The sequence below is a fragment of the Hemitrygon akajei genome, chromosome 6, assembly GCF_048418815.1.
Source record: "Hemitrygon akajei chromosome 6, sHemAka1.3, whole genome shotgun sequence".
NCBI classification, from domain to species: domain Eukaryota; kingdom Metazoa; phylum Chordata; class Chondrichthyes; order Myliobatiformes; family Dasyatidae; genus Hemitrygon; species Hemitrygon akajei.
This window is the reverse complement of record NC_133129.1, coordinates 120189767-120206101: the sequence shown is the minus strand read 5'-3', so window position 1 is coordinate 120206101 and position 16335 is coordinate 120189767. Positions and strand designations below refer to the sequence as shown.

Genomic DNA, 16335 nt, shown 5'->3' with positions numbered 1-16335 from the left:
TACAACTTAGTTTGTAACTTTCTATACCTTGGTGATTCCAAGTGTTCACCAGATAATTCGTAAATGTTGTAAGTTTTCCTGCCTCCACCATCACAGTTTATGATTGTAAGTGAAACCTTCTGGCACAGAAAGAAAATAAAATTAACCATGGCAAATTGAAACTTAGAGGTGTTGGGATAGAAGTTGCTAAAAGTAAACACAAGAGATTCTGCAGATGCTGGAAATCCAGAGCAACACACACAAAATGCTGGAGGAACTCAGCAGGTCGGGCAGCAGCCGTGGAAATAAGCAGTCAACGTTTCGGGCCGAGACCCTTCATCAGGACTGAAGAGGGAGGGGGCAGGGGCCCTATAAAGAAGGTGGGGGGGAGGGTGGAAAACCAATCAGAGGAAAGATCAAGGGGTGGGAACGGGAAGCAGGGAGGGGATAGGCAGGAGAGGTGAAGAAGGAATGTAAGGGGAAAGCACTGTGGGTAGTAGAAGAAGTCAGAATCATGAGAGAGGTGATAGGCAGCTAGAAGAGGAGACAGAGTGAAGGTGGGATGGGGGAAGGGAGAGGGAGGGAATTACCACTTCAACTCTGCTTCACATTCCCATTCGGATATGTCCATACATGGCCTCCTCTACTGTCATGATGAGGCCAAACTGGGTAGTCTCCAGCCCCTTGGCATGAACATTGAATTCTCCAACTTCCGGTAATTCCCTCCCCTTCCCTTCCCCCATCCCAGTTTCACTCTGCCTCCTCCTCCAGCTGCCTATCACCTCTCTCATGATTCTGCCTTCTTCTACTACCCATACTACCCTTACATTCCTTCTTCACCTTTCCTGCCTATCCCCTCCCTACTTCCCCTCCCCCACCCTTTAATCTTTCCTCTGATTGGTTTTCCACCCTCCCCCCACCTTCTTTATGGGGCCCCTGCCCCCTCCCTCTTCAGTCCTGACGAAGGGTCTCGACCCAAAACGTTGACTGCTCGTTTCCACGGATGCTGCCCGACCTGCTGAGTTCCTCCAGCGTGTTGTACGTGTTGTAAGGAATCTGACAGGAGAGGAGAGTGGAGCAAGGGAGAAAGGGAAGGGAGGGAGCACCAGAAGAAAGTGTTAGGCAGGTGAGAAGAGATAGGCCAGAGTGGGGAATAGAAGAAAATAGAAGAAAAGGAATGCTTTGCCAGAAGGAGAAATCGATGTTCATGCCATCAGGTTAGAGTCTAACCAGGTGGAAAATGAGGTACTTTTCCTCCAGCTTGAAGATTGCTTCATCATGGCACGAGAGAAGGCCAAGTACTGACATGTCGGACCAGGAATGGGAAAAGGAATTAAAATGGTTGGCCACAAGGAAATTCCGCTTTTAGCAGATGGAGTGGAGGCGCTTGAACTAGTGTCCCCCGCAATTTTTGTTTAAATTGTTAAAGTTAAAAATGGCAGGAAGAATGGGAAAAGCATCATGGCTGTTTTTTTCTTTAGAAACAGAAGAGAGGAGTATTACTGAATCTTTCTATGTGACTAGTTAGGCCACTGTGAAATGTGTGTCAACTGGGCCAATGTCATCAATGGGATCCGGAAGAGCTCGACTGGAATGGTGGCAGAGAAGAGTGGCAACAGGAGCAAAGGCTTCTCTTCCCAGTTATGTCGGAGATTAACTAGAGCTGCTGAATGCGATAAAGAGTAGAAAAAGCCTGTAGTAGCAGGAGGATCAATAAACATATTTTATTTATTTGTTGAGATACAGCCTGAAACGGGCCCTTCCAGGGCTCAAGGTGCACCATCCAGCAATCCGCCGAGGTAATCCGAGCCTAATCACAGAACAATTCATAATGACCAACTAACCACAGCCAGAAGACCAGCAGGAAACCATGCAGTCACAGGGAGAACGTACCAACTCCTTACAGGCAGCAGTGGGACTTGAACCCCAGGTCCCTGGTACTGTAAAGCATTTTGCTAACCACTACGCTACCTTTAGCTGAGGAAAGAAGCAAAGGTGAGGGAGAACACCGCGGACTCAGGAAGCTTTCACTGACTGGAATGATCTGCCTGTGGGTGCAGTCAGCAATAACTTTTCAAGTATATCACATCCGAAAGTACAGAACTATAGGGTTATAATGAAGGCCGGAAGTGGAATAAACTACAAAGAACCAGCACAGACTTGGTTGGTCAAATAGCCTTATAATGCTTCAGTTTATGATTAAAGAAAATCTCTAGCTTTCCCCTAACCCACGCAGTGTGGTCGCCTTGCCTGAGACACATAGTCATTCAGTGTGGAGGTAACCACGCTATGCTGAACTTCAACCATGCGTTTACCCCTCTTCCCACATTCCGACCAGCTCCCCCCAGGTTCCACCACTTACCTGCATACCACAGCAATTTACAGCGTTCAGTTAACCAGCCTACGTGTCTTTGGGATGTGGGAGGAGACCAGGAAACCACACAGAGAGAAAGTACGAACTCCACACAGGCAGCATGGAGGTTAGAACTGAATGTGGGGTGGCTCGAATCATGAGGGTGCGGAATTATGGAGTGCCACTGCCCTGCCCTGCAAGGGAGTCCTCCGGCATAGTATTCATCCTTGCAAATGAGGCTTGGCAGATCATTGGAATTCCTACTCCATTTCAATCCAGTTCAATTCAAGTTAATTTAACCATACATGAATATTCATGAATACGGCCAAACGAGACAGCGTTACTATGGCATCAAGGTGCAAAGACACATTACCAACAGACAGATCACAATCACTAACCTCCCCCCTCCCCTTGCAAAGCTGCGGCTTGATGTGTACAAGTCAACAAACCCACATAGAATATGCACATATATATATATATAAAATATATGTACACATATATAAAATCCAGACCCTCCCTGCCCATCAATATTATCTGTTGACCAGCCCCTGACTCCAGTTAGGTGACACTGTGAGTCTGAGGCCCATTCCTCGCATATGGACTGTTAGTAAAAACACAGCCAGACGAATATATACATACATAGTGCAGACCCCTCAGCCTATTTTAAATCTTCAGTTGCCACACCTGGTAGAGCCTGATGGCTTGAACGCCTCACCTCCAGCGGCTGAAAAGCAAGAGACCTGCAGCTTGAGGTCTGAGTCCATTGAGTGCTGCTAAAAAATCTGCAGACAGCCACAGCGGAGCCTGTCTTCTGCCAGGCAAATCTCTGGGAGGACAGTTCTGACTCCGTCCTGGGCACCGTGCCACACCGCCCCCATTGAAGCACAATGTCTTCGTCCCCTCCGAGTGGATGCAAACACATGATACCATTGCTTCGGGCCGAATCCTCTCTACGACCGAGGACTATGCCCCCTTCATCTCACATCCAATAAATCAGAGAATCGAACTTGCAGCGTACCAAATGAACAATGGCCAAAGGGGTCCTGGGATCACAAAAAAGGCGACCATGACGGCCTCTCGCTATTGGACTGTAAGCCGCCATCAGCTTAGGCAGCGGTACATTGCACAGCTCCTTCATTATCTGTGCCAGCGAGCAACTCGCTGATGGTGTAGACCTGCAGTCCTTTGAGTTCTTAATGTATAGCAGGATCTCGTGATCATTTGACATACACCTAAGTAGAACAGTAGCACCTTTTGTTGACCCGTAGAAGCCGCTGCGACCAGTCGTGCCTCCATCTTGCTGGAATCTACTACAACTTCCTGAGTTCAGCACAACTTTCGTTCAAAGGACGCCCTACTCAAGGGTCAATCCTGACACCAAGGCATTTTTCCTATTCACCAGGCTTAATAAGATTGATTTTACCTTTATTAAATAGCCAATTATTGGTAGAATTAAAAATAAATGTTTTAGTTTTAGTTATTACATAGAATCCATCTTCTCAGGATTAAACCCAAGGCAGGTTCTTTTACAAAAGCTTTCTCAGAGCTTGGGTTTTTTAGACATGTCCTTATAAGCAGCATTCACGAGAGCCTTGTCCATTAGCAAAAGCCAGGACTGTGCAGCATATATCCTCTACACCTCACTGAAATCCAGACCCAGCCTTATCCAGAATGCTGGAGGAACTCAGCAGGCCAGGCAGCATCTATGGAAAAGAATAAACAGTCGATGTTTCATCAGGACTGAGGAAAAAATTGAGAAATCAGAACAAGAAGGTTGGGGGAAGGGAGGAAGGTGGTAGGTGACAGGAGAAACTGGGAGAGGGGAGGGGTGAAGTGAAGAGATGGAAAGTTGATTGGTGTAAGAGATAAACAGCTAGAGAAGGAGGAATCTGATAGGAGAGGGTAGAAAACCATGGAAGGGGAGAAGCACCAGAGGGAGGTGATGGGCAGGTAAGGAGATAAGGTGAGAGAGGGAAATGAATTGGGGAATGGTGAAGGGGTGTGAGCATTCAATGCAAGTTTGAGAAATTGATGTTCATGCTTTCACCTTGGTGGCCATCCAGACACAATATAAGGTGTTTCTCCAACCTGAGAGTGGCCTCATTGTGGCACTGAAGGAGGCCATGGACTGACGTGTCTGAATGGAATGGGAATTAGAACTAAAATGGGTGGCCACTGGGAGATCCTACTTTTTCTGGCGGATGGTGCTCAGTGAAGCAGTCTCCCAATCTACAGCAGGTGTCACCGATATACAAGAGGCCACACTGGGAGCACCGGATACAGTAGATGACCTCAACAGACTCACCTGAAAGGACTGTTTAGGTCCCTGAATGGTAGTGAGGTAGGAGGTGTTGGGGCAGGTGTAGCACTTGTTCTGCTTGCAAGGGTAAGTATCGGAGGGAGATCAGTGGGGAGGGATGAATGGACAAGGGAATCCCTGTGGAAAACAGAAAGTGGGGGTGGGGGAAAGGTGTGCTTGGTGGTGGGATCCAGTTGGAAATGGCAATCTAATAACAATAAAGGAATGTTCATGATAATGTTTAATGATTGTGCACAATACTGTCTGTGTTGGTAGATACCAACCCAGTACCAAAGTGTTATTACAAAGATGTGTTTTTCACCTTTTACAAGGTCTGTCTGGTCTTGATGCGAAGGCCAGTGGGCGCCTTGGGACCAGAGCCATGGTGTACTATATGTCCACCACCATCATTGCGGCAGTGCTGGGCGTGATCCTGGTGTTGGTTATTCACCCCGGAAATCCTGCGCTGAAGATGCAGTTAGGGGAAGGGCAGAAGAACGATGAGGTGTCCAGCCTGGACGCATTCCTGGATCTCATCCGAAACCTCTTTCCTGAAAACCTGGTGCAAGCCTGTTTTCAGCAGGTAAGAAGCTAGCAATTTATTTTGAAAAGCAAACTGCAGGGAACGTTGGAAACACCCAGTGGGTCAGGCAGCATCTGCAGAGAGAGAAACAGAGTTAATAGTTCAGCTTGGAAACTTTACATCATGAGAAAGCTGGGGAAGGCAACGCAAGTGTCTGTAATTGGGTAAACACTAAGGCTACATCCACACCAGACCGGATAATTTTGAAAACGCCAGTTCCGCATAAAAACGATAGGTGTCCACACTAGATGTTTTAAAAAATATTTCTGTCCACATTGAAATGGATATTTTGGCGAATCTCCTCCTACTAGGCATGCACAGGACACATCTACCGAAAACAAGCAACATGTTTGGTGTTGAATCTCGCCGTGAAAGTGCGCGTTTGTGCAGATACAGACTAGAAAAACTTAAACGATGGGCAGCTGTTGGCTGTCGCACAGGAGAACTTAAAACTAAAAAAAACAAATACCGGAGCGTATGGAGGCAACCGACAGGGAGTTCACAGACAGATTGACCCGGCTGACGACGAACATTGAAAAACTGACTAACTCTGTTGCATTAATAAAGCACCTTGTTAAATGTTAAAACATGTCTGCATCAGTGTTATCTTGTATTTCCATACAATGTTACATTAGACTGTTACACATCTATTGTCAGAGAAGTACTTGCATAAATAGGTAAACCACCTTCATACGAGCAAGGACAGAAACAGGGCAAAGTGAGTATACTTATTTATTCAGTAAGTTATGGGTCAAAGTATTTGGTGAGTACATTTCTAACTCTTCTGGCTTCAGTCTCATTGCCGTCTGTTCTGAAATTGTTAGGTTGCGTTCAAGAAAACAATGAAATAGCACGCTGCCATCTGACAGCGTTTTCAGATTTCTCCAGTTACCCTGTCCACACTGATCTGCCTGAGTGGCGTTTTCAAAATTACACACCCTGGAAAGCATTTCTGAAAAGCTCTGGTTTCGGGGGATGAAAACGCCGTTTTAGTGTGGTTGAAGGGTAAAAACGAAGAGAAAAAGCTTCGGTTACAGATTTATCCGGCGTAGTGTGGATGTAGCCTAAGAGAAAGGTAGTTGTGCTGGCTGCAAGAGAGCTGTGAAGGCTTATTCATCGCAATTGCTCTGCTTGGAGGAGGTGTAAATGATTTCTAGATCATTTGTTTTGATCGCTTTAGGTTTAGGATTGTGGCGACCCACTTTCTGCGCAGGCGAACCAGCTCACAAATAGCCAGCACGTGGAGGGAGACTTTGGTAATGCACCTCTGATGTCATTTCCACCCGGAGAGGGCAGGCGCTAGGGATTAAATGCCAGCGCTGCGAAGTTTGAATAAACTAGTCTCGAAACGACTTACCGACTGCATGTCATTATTTCAGCGCTGTGTGTAGCACATCGCTACATTGGTGACCCCGATGGTCCAAACGGGATTTGGACCAAAGATGACCGACTCTTCATCTGTTCACGCAGTTTCACTAAAACTGCCGACTTTCTGGACCATGCGTGTGGTTTAGCCAGGCAGAAGCCCAGTTCCAGATTCGGCAGATATCCTCTGATTCCACGTGTTACTACCACGTGGTGAGCACCCTTGACCAGCAGACGGCCGCCCAGGTTGCGGATTTCATACAGTCACCCCTGGAAGAAGGCAAATATGAAGCATTCAAAGAGCTGCTCATTGAGACCTTTGGACTCTCACGGTGTGAGCGGGGTGCCCGCCTGCTTCACCTGGACGGTTTGGGAGACAGACTGCCGTCAGCATTGATGAACGATATGCTGTCCCTGGCTGACGGACACAAGCCCTGCCTCATGTTCGAGCAAGCATTCCTAGAGCGATTGCCCGAGGACATACATCTGCTGCTGGCCGACGCAGATTTCAGCGACCCCCGGAAGGTGGTGGCCCGGGCAGACGTGCTGTGGAAAGCCAAGAGGGAGTCCGTTGGTCAGATTACCAGGTCACGCGCCCAACAGTGGACCAGACCAGGCCTGGCAGGGGGGCGCACACAACACAGAGGCAGGAGTGAGGAGGCCAGTGAACAGTGGTGTTTCTACCACCAGCGGTGGGGCACAAAAGCCCGCCGTTGTCTAGAGCAGCCTTTAGAAATGAATCACTTTGAGCTCCTCTCGGAGTGAGGAGCTGCTCCCCATACTAACCCTGCTTGGAAGCCATCGCTCGATAACATAAAGCAGCACTCACTGCTTTAGAAATGAATCACTTTGAGCTCCTCTTGGAGTGAGGAGCTGCTCCCCATACTAACCCTGCTCACTGCTTAAGATTAGTTCACAGTGCTTTGGAAGTAAATCAGTTCATCCAGACTCCTGACAGACTGGTATCAGGGCAAATGGGAGTAAATTAGGAGTCTGGATTGCAAGAGTGTCGAAGACCGAAGAATGATAACGTCTTGATATTTGAAATGTTAAAGGGGCTTTATTGAGCAGGGGCAGCAGCGAACCTCTCCACCATCGAACGCATCTTCAAAAGGCAGTGCCTCAACAAGGCGGCATCCAACATTATGGACTCACACCATCCTGGACATGCCCTCTTAACGTTACTATCATCAGGGAGAAGGTACAGGAGCTTGAAGATGCACATCCAGAATATTAGGAACATATTTGGAGTACTGTGCACAGCAATGGTCCTCTTGTTTAAGGAAGGATGTTAACGTACAGGAAGCAATGCCAGACAAATATCTGGAATGACATAAACCTTTATGTGGAGAAATATTAACTGCTAGAGGAACTCAGTGGGTCAAGCAGCATCTGTTGGGGGGGGGTGTAATTGTCAATGCTTCAGGTTGAGTCCCTACACATAGAATCAGAATCAGGTTTAATATCACTGACATATGTCGTGAAATTTGTTGTTTTGTGGCAGCAGCACAGTGCAAGACAACAGCTATTAATAATTAAGTAAGAAATAATATAAAAACAATAAATAGGTAGTGCAAAAATAGTGAGGTAGTGTTCATGGGTGGGTTCATTGTCAGTTCAGAAACCTGATGGCAGAGGGGAAGAAGCTATCCCGACAATGTTTGGTATGTGTTTTCAAGCTCCTGGACCTCCTCTCTAATAGAGAGCACATTCCGGGTGATGAGGGTCGCTAATGATGGATGATGCCTTTCTGAAGATCGCCTTTTGAAGAAGTCCTCACTGCCTGGTTCCCATGATGGAGCTGGCTGTGTTTGCAACCTTTTTGTAATCCTGTGCAGTGGCCCTCCTATACCAGATGGTGATGTAACCCGTCAGAATGCTGTCCATGTAGACATTTGTGAGTCTTTGGTGACATACCAATTCTCCTCAAAGTCCCAATGAAATATAATCCACCATCATGCCTTCTTCATAATTGCATTAATTTGTTGGACCCAGGACAGATCTTCAGTAAGTAATACCGAGGAACTTGAAACTGATCACCTTTTCCACTGCTGACCCCTCGATGAGGACTGGTGTGTGTCCCCTCGACTTCCCCTTCCTGAAGTCCACAATCAATTCCTTGGTCTTAATGATGTTGAGTGAAAGGTTGTTGTTGTGACACCACCCAACCAGCTGATGTATCTCACTCCTGTACGCCTACTTGTCAACATCTGAGACTCTGCCAACAACGGTTGTGTAATCGACAAATTTATAGATGGTGTTTGAACTGTGCAGAGCTACACAGTCGTGGGCGTAGAGAGAGTAAAGCAGCAGGCTAGGCATGCTCCTTGAGGTACACTGGTGTTGATTGTCAGTGAGGAGGAGATGATATTTCTGATCCCAATATAAGGAAGATAGGCAGTATAAACAGAAGCAAGGAGGGGTGAGGCAGGGGCTGGTAGGTGACAGGTGGACCAGGAAAAGTGAAGGATGATGGGTAGATGGAGCAGATGGATGGTGGGAAGATGAGTTCTAAGTCGTTAGAAATACTTTCCCTCCAAGGGCCATGAAGGCAGAATCTTTGAACAATTTTTAAGGCAGGGATAGATATATTCTTAAAAAACAAGACGATGACATGTTACGGGGTTAAGTGGGAGAGTAGAGTTGAGGTTGCAATTGAGAATGGTGGAACAAGCTTGAGGGACTGTTGCTTCCTGTTTGTAAGCTTGTATGTGTATTTGTTAGCATGATTTACCCTAAAAACCCCACCATCTCTCAACAGGTCCCTGCCCCTCCTAAGCAATGGGTTAGAATCTGTCAGGACAACGATGTTTATGATCTGGGATGTGCTTAATTAGTTGTCCTCTACTGGTCCCTCCCAACAGATACAAACAGTTATCAAGAAAGTGGAGAATCCCCCAGAGGATCAGAGCACTGCTAACATCTCGGCGATCATACTGGAAGTGGCGAACGACACCCTGGGAGAACCACAAGGACCCAGCTACACCATCACCAAGAAGTTGCAGTTCAAGGATGGGATGAATGTGCTGGGTGAAGTCATCTCAACATTCACACTTCTGTATCTAACAGTGGGCCAGAAACTTTAGATGGGAGCATATTCATCTTATTCCACAGCTGCCTAGGTGTCTCCACTCCTGCCCACAATCCCTTGTAGTGCTGACCAGGCTCTGCCATGTACCACACATGGAGAAAATGGGAATCAAGAGCATTGTTACATTGCTGCTCACAGGGGAACAAATGGAGAAGGAAATGCTCATTTTCTTCCTGAGGTAGCAATAACAAGAGACAGTCAGTCATAAACATGTCTTTGAGTGTGGAGGGAGAGATGAGAGACCTCAGTACTTTGTCTTGGAGAAGGGCCTTGACAAATTCACCAGCTAGCTACACAGGCACAATCCTTTCTTTCTATGTTGTATTGACTGTGCTGTTGCCCACCCTCTGGCTCCTTCTCTTTAAGCATTGGATTTGTTTCTTCCTGTCAGCACCACTTTCCATTGTTCTGAACAGGAAACAGTGTAAATAGGAACCCTGGCTAACTTTCTCCCATCTATAGGCAGGGAGTGCTGCTTGTTCTTGAAAACTCCCTTCATTGAAAATTCCATTTATTGAAAGTGCCCTTGAGGAACCTCCTCCATTTGAAACAACTAATTAGACAAACTGTTCATTAAAAACCCTTTGATTGGAACAGCCTATTACCGAAACTATCTGTTAGAGACACTTCCCATTAGAAATAATCCCACCTGCCTGTTAGAGGAAACCCTACTGGTTACAATGGGGCAGGATGGATATCACGGACTGTTTTATTGAGGTATTATTAGCAGGTTGAACATCATACTCAGACTTTCCAGTTCTGGTCCTGGGATTTTAAAAATTTTAAAATTTAAAATTTAAATTTTAAATTTTATTTAAAATTTAATAAAATTTTAAATTTTATTAAAATTTCATAAAAGTCATGAATTTTAATTAGTCAGTAAAGACCATCTTGCCTTCAGCAGCCATGACTACAGTCTCTGCAATTCCCTTCCTCAGGTCTTTGTTTCTATCCTCGTCATCATTGGTGGCACTCTGAAACCTTATCTTCAGCCCAATTTTTGGCCACATTCCCCTGTATGTAGTTTGTAAGTCATGCTTGTGTTGGGTCTGGCTCCTCAGAACCAGTTTGAGATTCCTGCCCATATGTAATTGGTGTTACTGGACTGGCTCTGTATGTGGCGAACCAGATTGGATTTATAAACCCATGACCACTCATGGCTTGCTTATTCTCTCCCACAATATTACAGGTGTGATTGGGTTCTTCATTGCCTTTGGTATTGCCATGGGGAAAATGGGGGAGAGGGCGCAGCTGATGGTGGAATTCTTCAACATCCTCAATGAGATCGTCATGAAGCTGGTGATAATGATCATGTGGTAAGAGCTACAAGGTCACTCACTGTTCAAACCAGCCATAGAGTCTGTTGTTGCTGAGACCTCATGTCCCTCACAGACTTGCCCTACTCAGTCTGAAATTAAACCATGTACCTGGCCTCATGCATTTTCTTTACTCATCGACTATCAAGGTCTCACATTGGGTTCAGTGATTACTGACGTTCATTATTGGTATTGGTTTATTATTGTCACGTGTATCTAGATAGAGTGAAAAGCTTGTCTTGCACACTGTTCATTCAGATCACACCATTCAACAGTGCATTCAGGTAGAGCAAAGTAAAACAATAACAGAAGGCAGAATAAAGTGTGAAAGAGAAAGTGTAGTGCAGGTAAATGATAAAGGTCAAGATCATAATAGAATAGATTGTGAGGTCTAAGAGTGGACCAAGGAGAGAATTTATAGCCTAAATCCACAGCTTCCAGTTAGTGTAACACTTGATCACTCAACAATTAATCTAATAAGATTGGGAGGATCTTCTCCAATTGGAGAATCATGAGAACTTTGAGTAGATGATGAGGTCTAGTTTATTGTCTTTTGCACAAAATGCACAGGTGCAATGAAAAACTTACTTTCAGCAGCACTGGCACATTGAACCAATTAATCAGCATTCATGAGGGGAAAAAACATAAATTATACATACTTTTTACAAGACAGAACAATTAGAAGAAAAAAGGAAAGTCCATTTTGATGCAAGATTATGAAAATGGTCATTATGTTGCCAAACTAGTGAGTAAGGTTTGGCTAAAGGAGGGTGACTGAGTATTTGTTGGGTTGGGGGTGAGAAGTGTCATAGTGCACAGATCTGTGTGGTGGGTGTCATCTGTTTCCTGATGACAGAGCAATTCCATCCCCCCTCTTTATACTGGCCATCTCACCTCTCCGCTCTCAATCCTGATGCAGGGTTCTAACCCAAAGCAAATGCTTCTCAGTCTGCTGAGTTCCTCCAGTAGATTCATTCCCTCGTTAACTTCCTTTGTAATCTAACTTTCCCTCATTCGGGTCCTGTTGAGAAAATTCTTTACTGCTTTCCGAAGATTAAGCCCAGCAAATAGCAGCATTTATTCACACAGCTGTAACACTGCCTCCACAATGCTGAGGGTTCTTATCACCCAATTCTACGCTTCAAGACAGAAATCAGTCAGTGCTTTTGGTGATGGTACTAGGAGCAGGGTGGAGGAAGGGAAGAATTCTTTATCTAATTAAATGACAAAGTAGGCTCTAAGACCCTCCTGCAATTATTGCACCTCCCTCCAACCACTCTAAGCAAGAGCATTATGGGCAAATGAGCTGTCGGTCAATAAGTAGGATGTAAGTTAATTCATAGAAATTCACAGTTTACTTGATAAATCCCATTTAATACCAGCTACACTTTAACCTCAGTGACTGTCGCATGCTCATCCTTGTTCTCCCTTTCTCTCCCCTTCTGTCTCCCTCTCTCTTTCTCTTTCTTCCTTCCCGTCTCACTCTATATTCCCTCTTCCTCTCCCTCTCTCTTTCAATCTCTTTCCTTTCTCTCTCTCTTACTTACCTGCATGCATACTCTTTATTTCTCACTCAAACTCAGCTTCAAAGCCTATACAGTTCTCATAGACATAGCTCCACCCCCACGCCCAGGCATGGTACAGTTCCAGTCAATCTTGGAGGTTATGGAACACAAACTTGCCTCCTCTACAGAAACTATGCCAGAGTAGTGCAGATTAACGTTAGCCCTCTCCCTGCAGGTATCACTGCACCTGCTCCCAGATGTTGGCAGAGGTGAGACCCAAGCAATGATGCCATTTGAGAGTGGGTCACGGTAAATCTGACCCCACGGCGGCCAAGGTCAGGATTGAACCTGGGTCCCTGGAGCGGTGAGGAAGCAGCTCCACTTACCGTGCCAGTGTTCTGCCCCTCTTACAAAACTCTTGTCTCCCTGTACGAGGGAGATTATCAACATAATAGCTGGCTGACTTCAGTCGCAAGATGGGTTCAGGGCAAAAATATCCACTCAACCCGTTAGCGAAGGGTGGCCGCCAGCATAATTGTGTCCCACCGAAGCCCTGGAAACAATATCTACACACACTGGCCAGCTGACCCACTTTACATGCGGGCTGGCTCGGAGGTAAGAGTCACATCGCTATCTGCACAGGTAACCACAGATGAAGAGGTGCAAATTCTGATCAGCAGTGATTGAGTACTGTCAAATAATATGAGACCATATGACCATAAGAGATCAGTGAAGAACCAGGCTATTCAGCCCATCAAGTATACTCTGCCATTTCATCATGACTGATCCATTTTCCCTCTCAATCACATGCTCCTTTCACACCCTGACTTATCAAGAACCTATCAACCTCCACCTTAAATACACCTAAGGACCAAGCCTCCACAGCCACCTGTGGCAACAGTTTCCACAGATACACCACCCTCTGGCTAAAGACATTTCTTCTCACTTCCATTTTAAATGGACATCCCTCTATTCTGAGGCAGTGTCCTCTGGTCCTAGCCTTCCCCATTAAAGGAAACATCCTTGCCACATCCACTCTATCTAAGCCTTTCAACATTTGATAGGTTTCAATGAGATCTCCCCTCATTTTTCTGAATTCCATTGAATACAGGCCCAGAACCATCAAATGCTCCTCATATGATAAGCCTTTCATTCCCGGAATCATTGTTGTGAATCTCCTCTGGACCCTCTCCAAAGCCACCACATCCTTTCTTAGATAAGCAGCCCAAATCTGCTCACAATACTTCAAATGAAGCCTCACCAGTGTCTTCTACAGCCTCAGCATTACATCCTTGTTTTTATCTTCTAGTCCACTTGAAATGAATGCTAACATTACATTTGCCTTCCTCAACACAGACTCAACCTGTAAGTTAACCTTCAGGGAATCCTGCACGAGGACTCCCAAGTCCCTTTGTGCGTTGGATTTTTTAAATTTTCTGCCTGTTTAGAAAAGTCTATGCTTTTGTTCCTTCTATCAAAGTGCATGACCATACACTTCCTGACACTGTATTCCATCTGCCACTTTGCCCATTCTCCTAATCTATCCTTCTGCAGCCTCCCTGCTTCCTCATCACTACCTACCCCCCACCTATCTTCGTGTCATCTGCAAACTTGGCCACAAAGCCATCAATTCCATCATCCAGATCACTGACACATAATGTAAAAAGAGGTCCCAACATCGACCTCTGTGGCATACCACTAGCCACCAGCAGCCAATCAGAAAAAGCTCCCTTTATTCCCTCCTGCCAGTCAGCCAGTCTTCTATCCTTGCTAGTATATTTCCTGTACTACCATGGGCTCTTATCTTGTTAAGCAGCCTCATGTGTGTCACCTTGTCAAAGGCCTTTAAAAAAACAATAATTCTTGGAATTCCACACAATATTTCTGCATTCTTATACCCACCCCTTCAAAAGTGAATGGGTCAGGTGGAGAATTTCATTTCTATCTGTGCAGGTTTTAATTAAGTCTCCTGCTACAGCCCCCAAACCCACAGCTGTCCCAGATGTAACGTTGCTGCCCAGCGTTGTACCTGATAAAGTTCCTCCCTAACCCTTGTCTTTCTCCCTTGTGTTACTAAGGTACTCACCCCTGGGTATCGCTTGTCTGATTTGTGGGAAGATTGTGGCCATCGAAGACCTGGAGGTGGTTGCAAAGCAACTGGGCATGTACATGGTGACAGTAATCACTGGGCTTATCATCCATGGAGGCATAATCTTGCCGCTGATGTACTTTGCGATAACCAGGAAAAACCCTTTCTCCTTCCTAGCAGGCATCTTCCAGGCCTGGATCACTGCACTTGGGACAGCATCCAGGTACAGTCCTGTCTGTGGGATAACCTTGTAGAGATTTGCAAGATTATGAGAGGCATAGCTTCTGTAGATAGGCACACCCTCCTTCCCAGAGTAAGGGAGTCTAAGCTGAAAAGGGACAGTTTAAAAGGGACCTGCTGGGCAAGTTTTTTTTTCACACAGAGGGAAGGAGCTGCCAGAAGAAGTGGTAGAAATGGGTGCAGTTATATTTCAAGGACATTTGGAAAGGTAGGAAACATTTCGAGGGATACGTGCAGGATGCAGGCAAATGGGAGCTTAGTCAGCCTGGGCAAGATGGGCTGAAGGGCTTGTCTTCATGCTATAAAGGGTGAAGGAAGCAGCAGTGGGGAAAGGTGAGGAGGCAGGCTGAGGGAGAGTGTGGAGCAGAGGAGGTGGGTGGAACGATGTGGAGGACTGTGGGGGTAAGTGGAATATGACGGGGGCGCAGGGAGGAGTGGAGAAGGGGACGAGAGCATGGATGGGGGAGAGCAGGGGTCGCCTGCAAGAGTGAGTGCAGAGTTAGTGAAGTGGGAGCAGGAAGCAAGGGTGGGGGTACAGTGATGGGAACTGCACACTGAGATGAGGAGGGGAGAGCCTGCACCTTGGAGGTAATGAAAGGCCTGGTGTTCGACAGAGAGCTGAAGCTTAGCCACTGAGGAAGGGACAGACCATGGGGGCACAAGATAAGGAAGCTGATGGGCTGCATTTGTGTTTTCCAGCGCTGGGACCCTGCCCGTCACTTTCCGCTGCCTGGAGGAGAACCTGGGCATTGACAAGCGAGTGACCCGGTTTGTTCTTCCAGTCGGTGCCACCATCAATATGGATGGAACTGCCCTCTACGAGGCTGTGGCTGCCATTTTCATCGCCCAGATGAACAACATCCAGCTGGATGCGGGACAGATAGTGACTGTGAGGTGCGTTTGAAGCTGTCACCACCCTGTACCCTCCACTCGAGAGGTCAAGGTTGAGGGAGTTCATCTCTGTCGGTCACACCCTGCCTTTGTACTGCACGTGGAGGCAGTGTGAAAAGAGAATTCAAACCAATTTTCATCAGCACCATCCAAATAAATGCCAGTTCTACCTTCTCTGTGAGGTCAACAGTACAAATCTCTTTGCATCGTTGCACTGTTTATGCTTTTCACTAGATTTATTTATGGTTACTAGGTATACTGTTCACTCTGTGAGCTTCATACGAGCAGGGGTTTTCATTGGATCCTGTTGCGAGGGCTCAAGGGATTGAGTGATGGGGGAGGTTTAACAGGCTAGGACTTTTGGGAGCATAGGAGAATGAGAGGTGATCTTACAGGGGTGTATAAAATCATGAGAGGCTTTCTGTAGATGGGGTTAATGCAAAGGGTGTTTTTCCCAGAGTTGGGGAAATAGGAACTAGAAGGTGTAGATTTAAGCTGAGAGGGGAGAGATTCAATACAAACCTGACAGGCATTATTTTCCATCTAGATGCTGGTGCCTATGTGAAATGAGTTGCCAGAGGAAGAGATTGAGACAGGTATATTAAGGTTCAAGGGTCAGTTATT

The 16335-nt window shown here is 46.2% G+C and overlaps 1 protein-coding gene across 4 annotated transcripts in view; it reads left to right on the top strand.

Annotated features, from left to right (window-relative positions):
* LOC140729418 (excitatory amino acid transporter 2-like) overlaps positions 1-16335 on the top strand; it is a 232273-nt gene that overhangs the window by 200091 nt on the left and 15847 nt on the right. For all 4 annotated transcript variants that reach the window (XM_073049136.1, XM_073049135.1, XM_073049133.1 and 1 more), the window contains 5 exons: positions 4964-5214; positions 9444-9609; positions 10860-10986; positions 14570-14803; positions 15520-15714. In XM_073049136.1, the coding sequence (XP_072905237.1) occupies positions 4964-5214; positions 9444-9609; positions 10860-10986; positions 14570-14803; positions 15520-15714 (973 nt within the window). The remainder of the gene's footprint in view (positions 1-4963; positions 5215-9443; positions 9610-10859; positions 10987-14569; positions 14804-15519; positions 15715-16335) is intronic.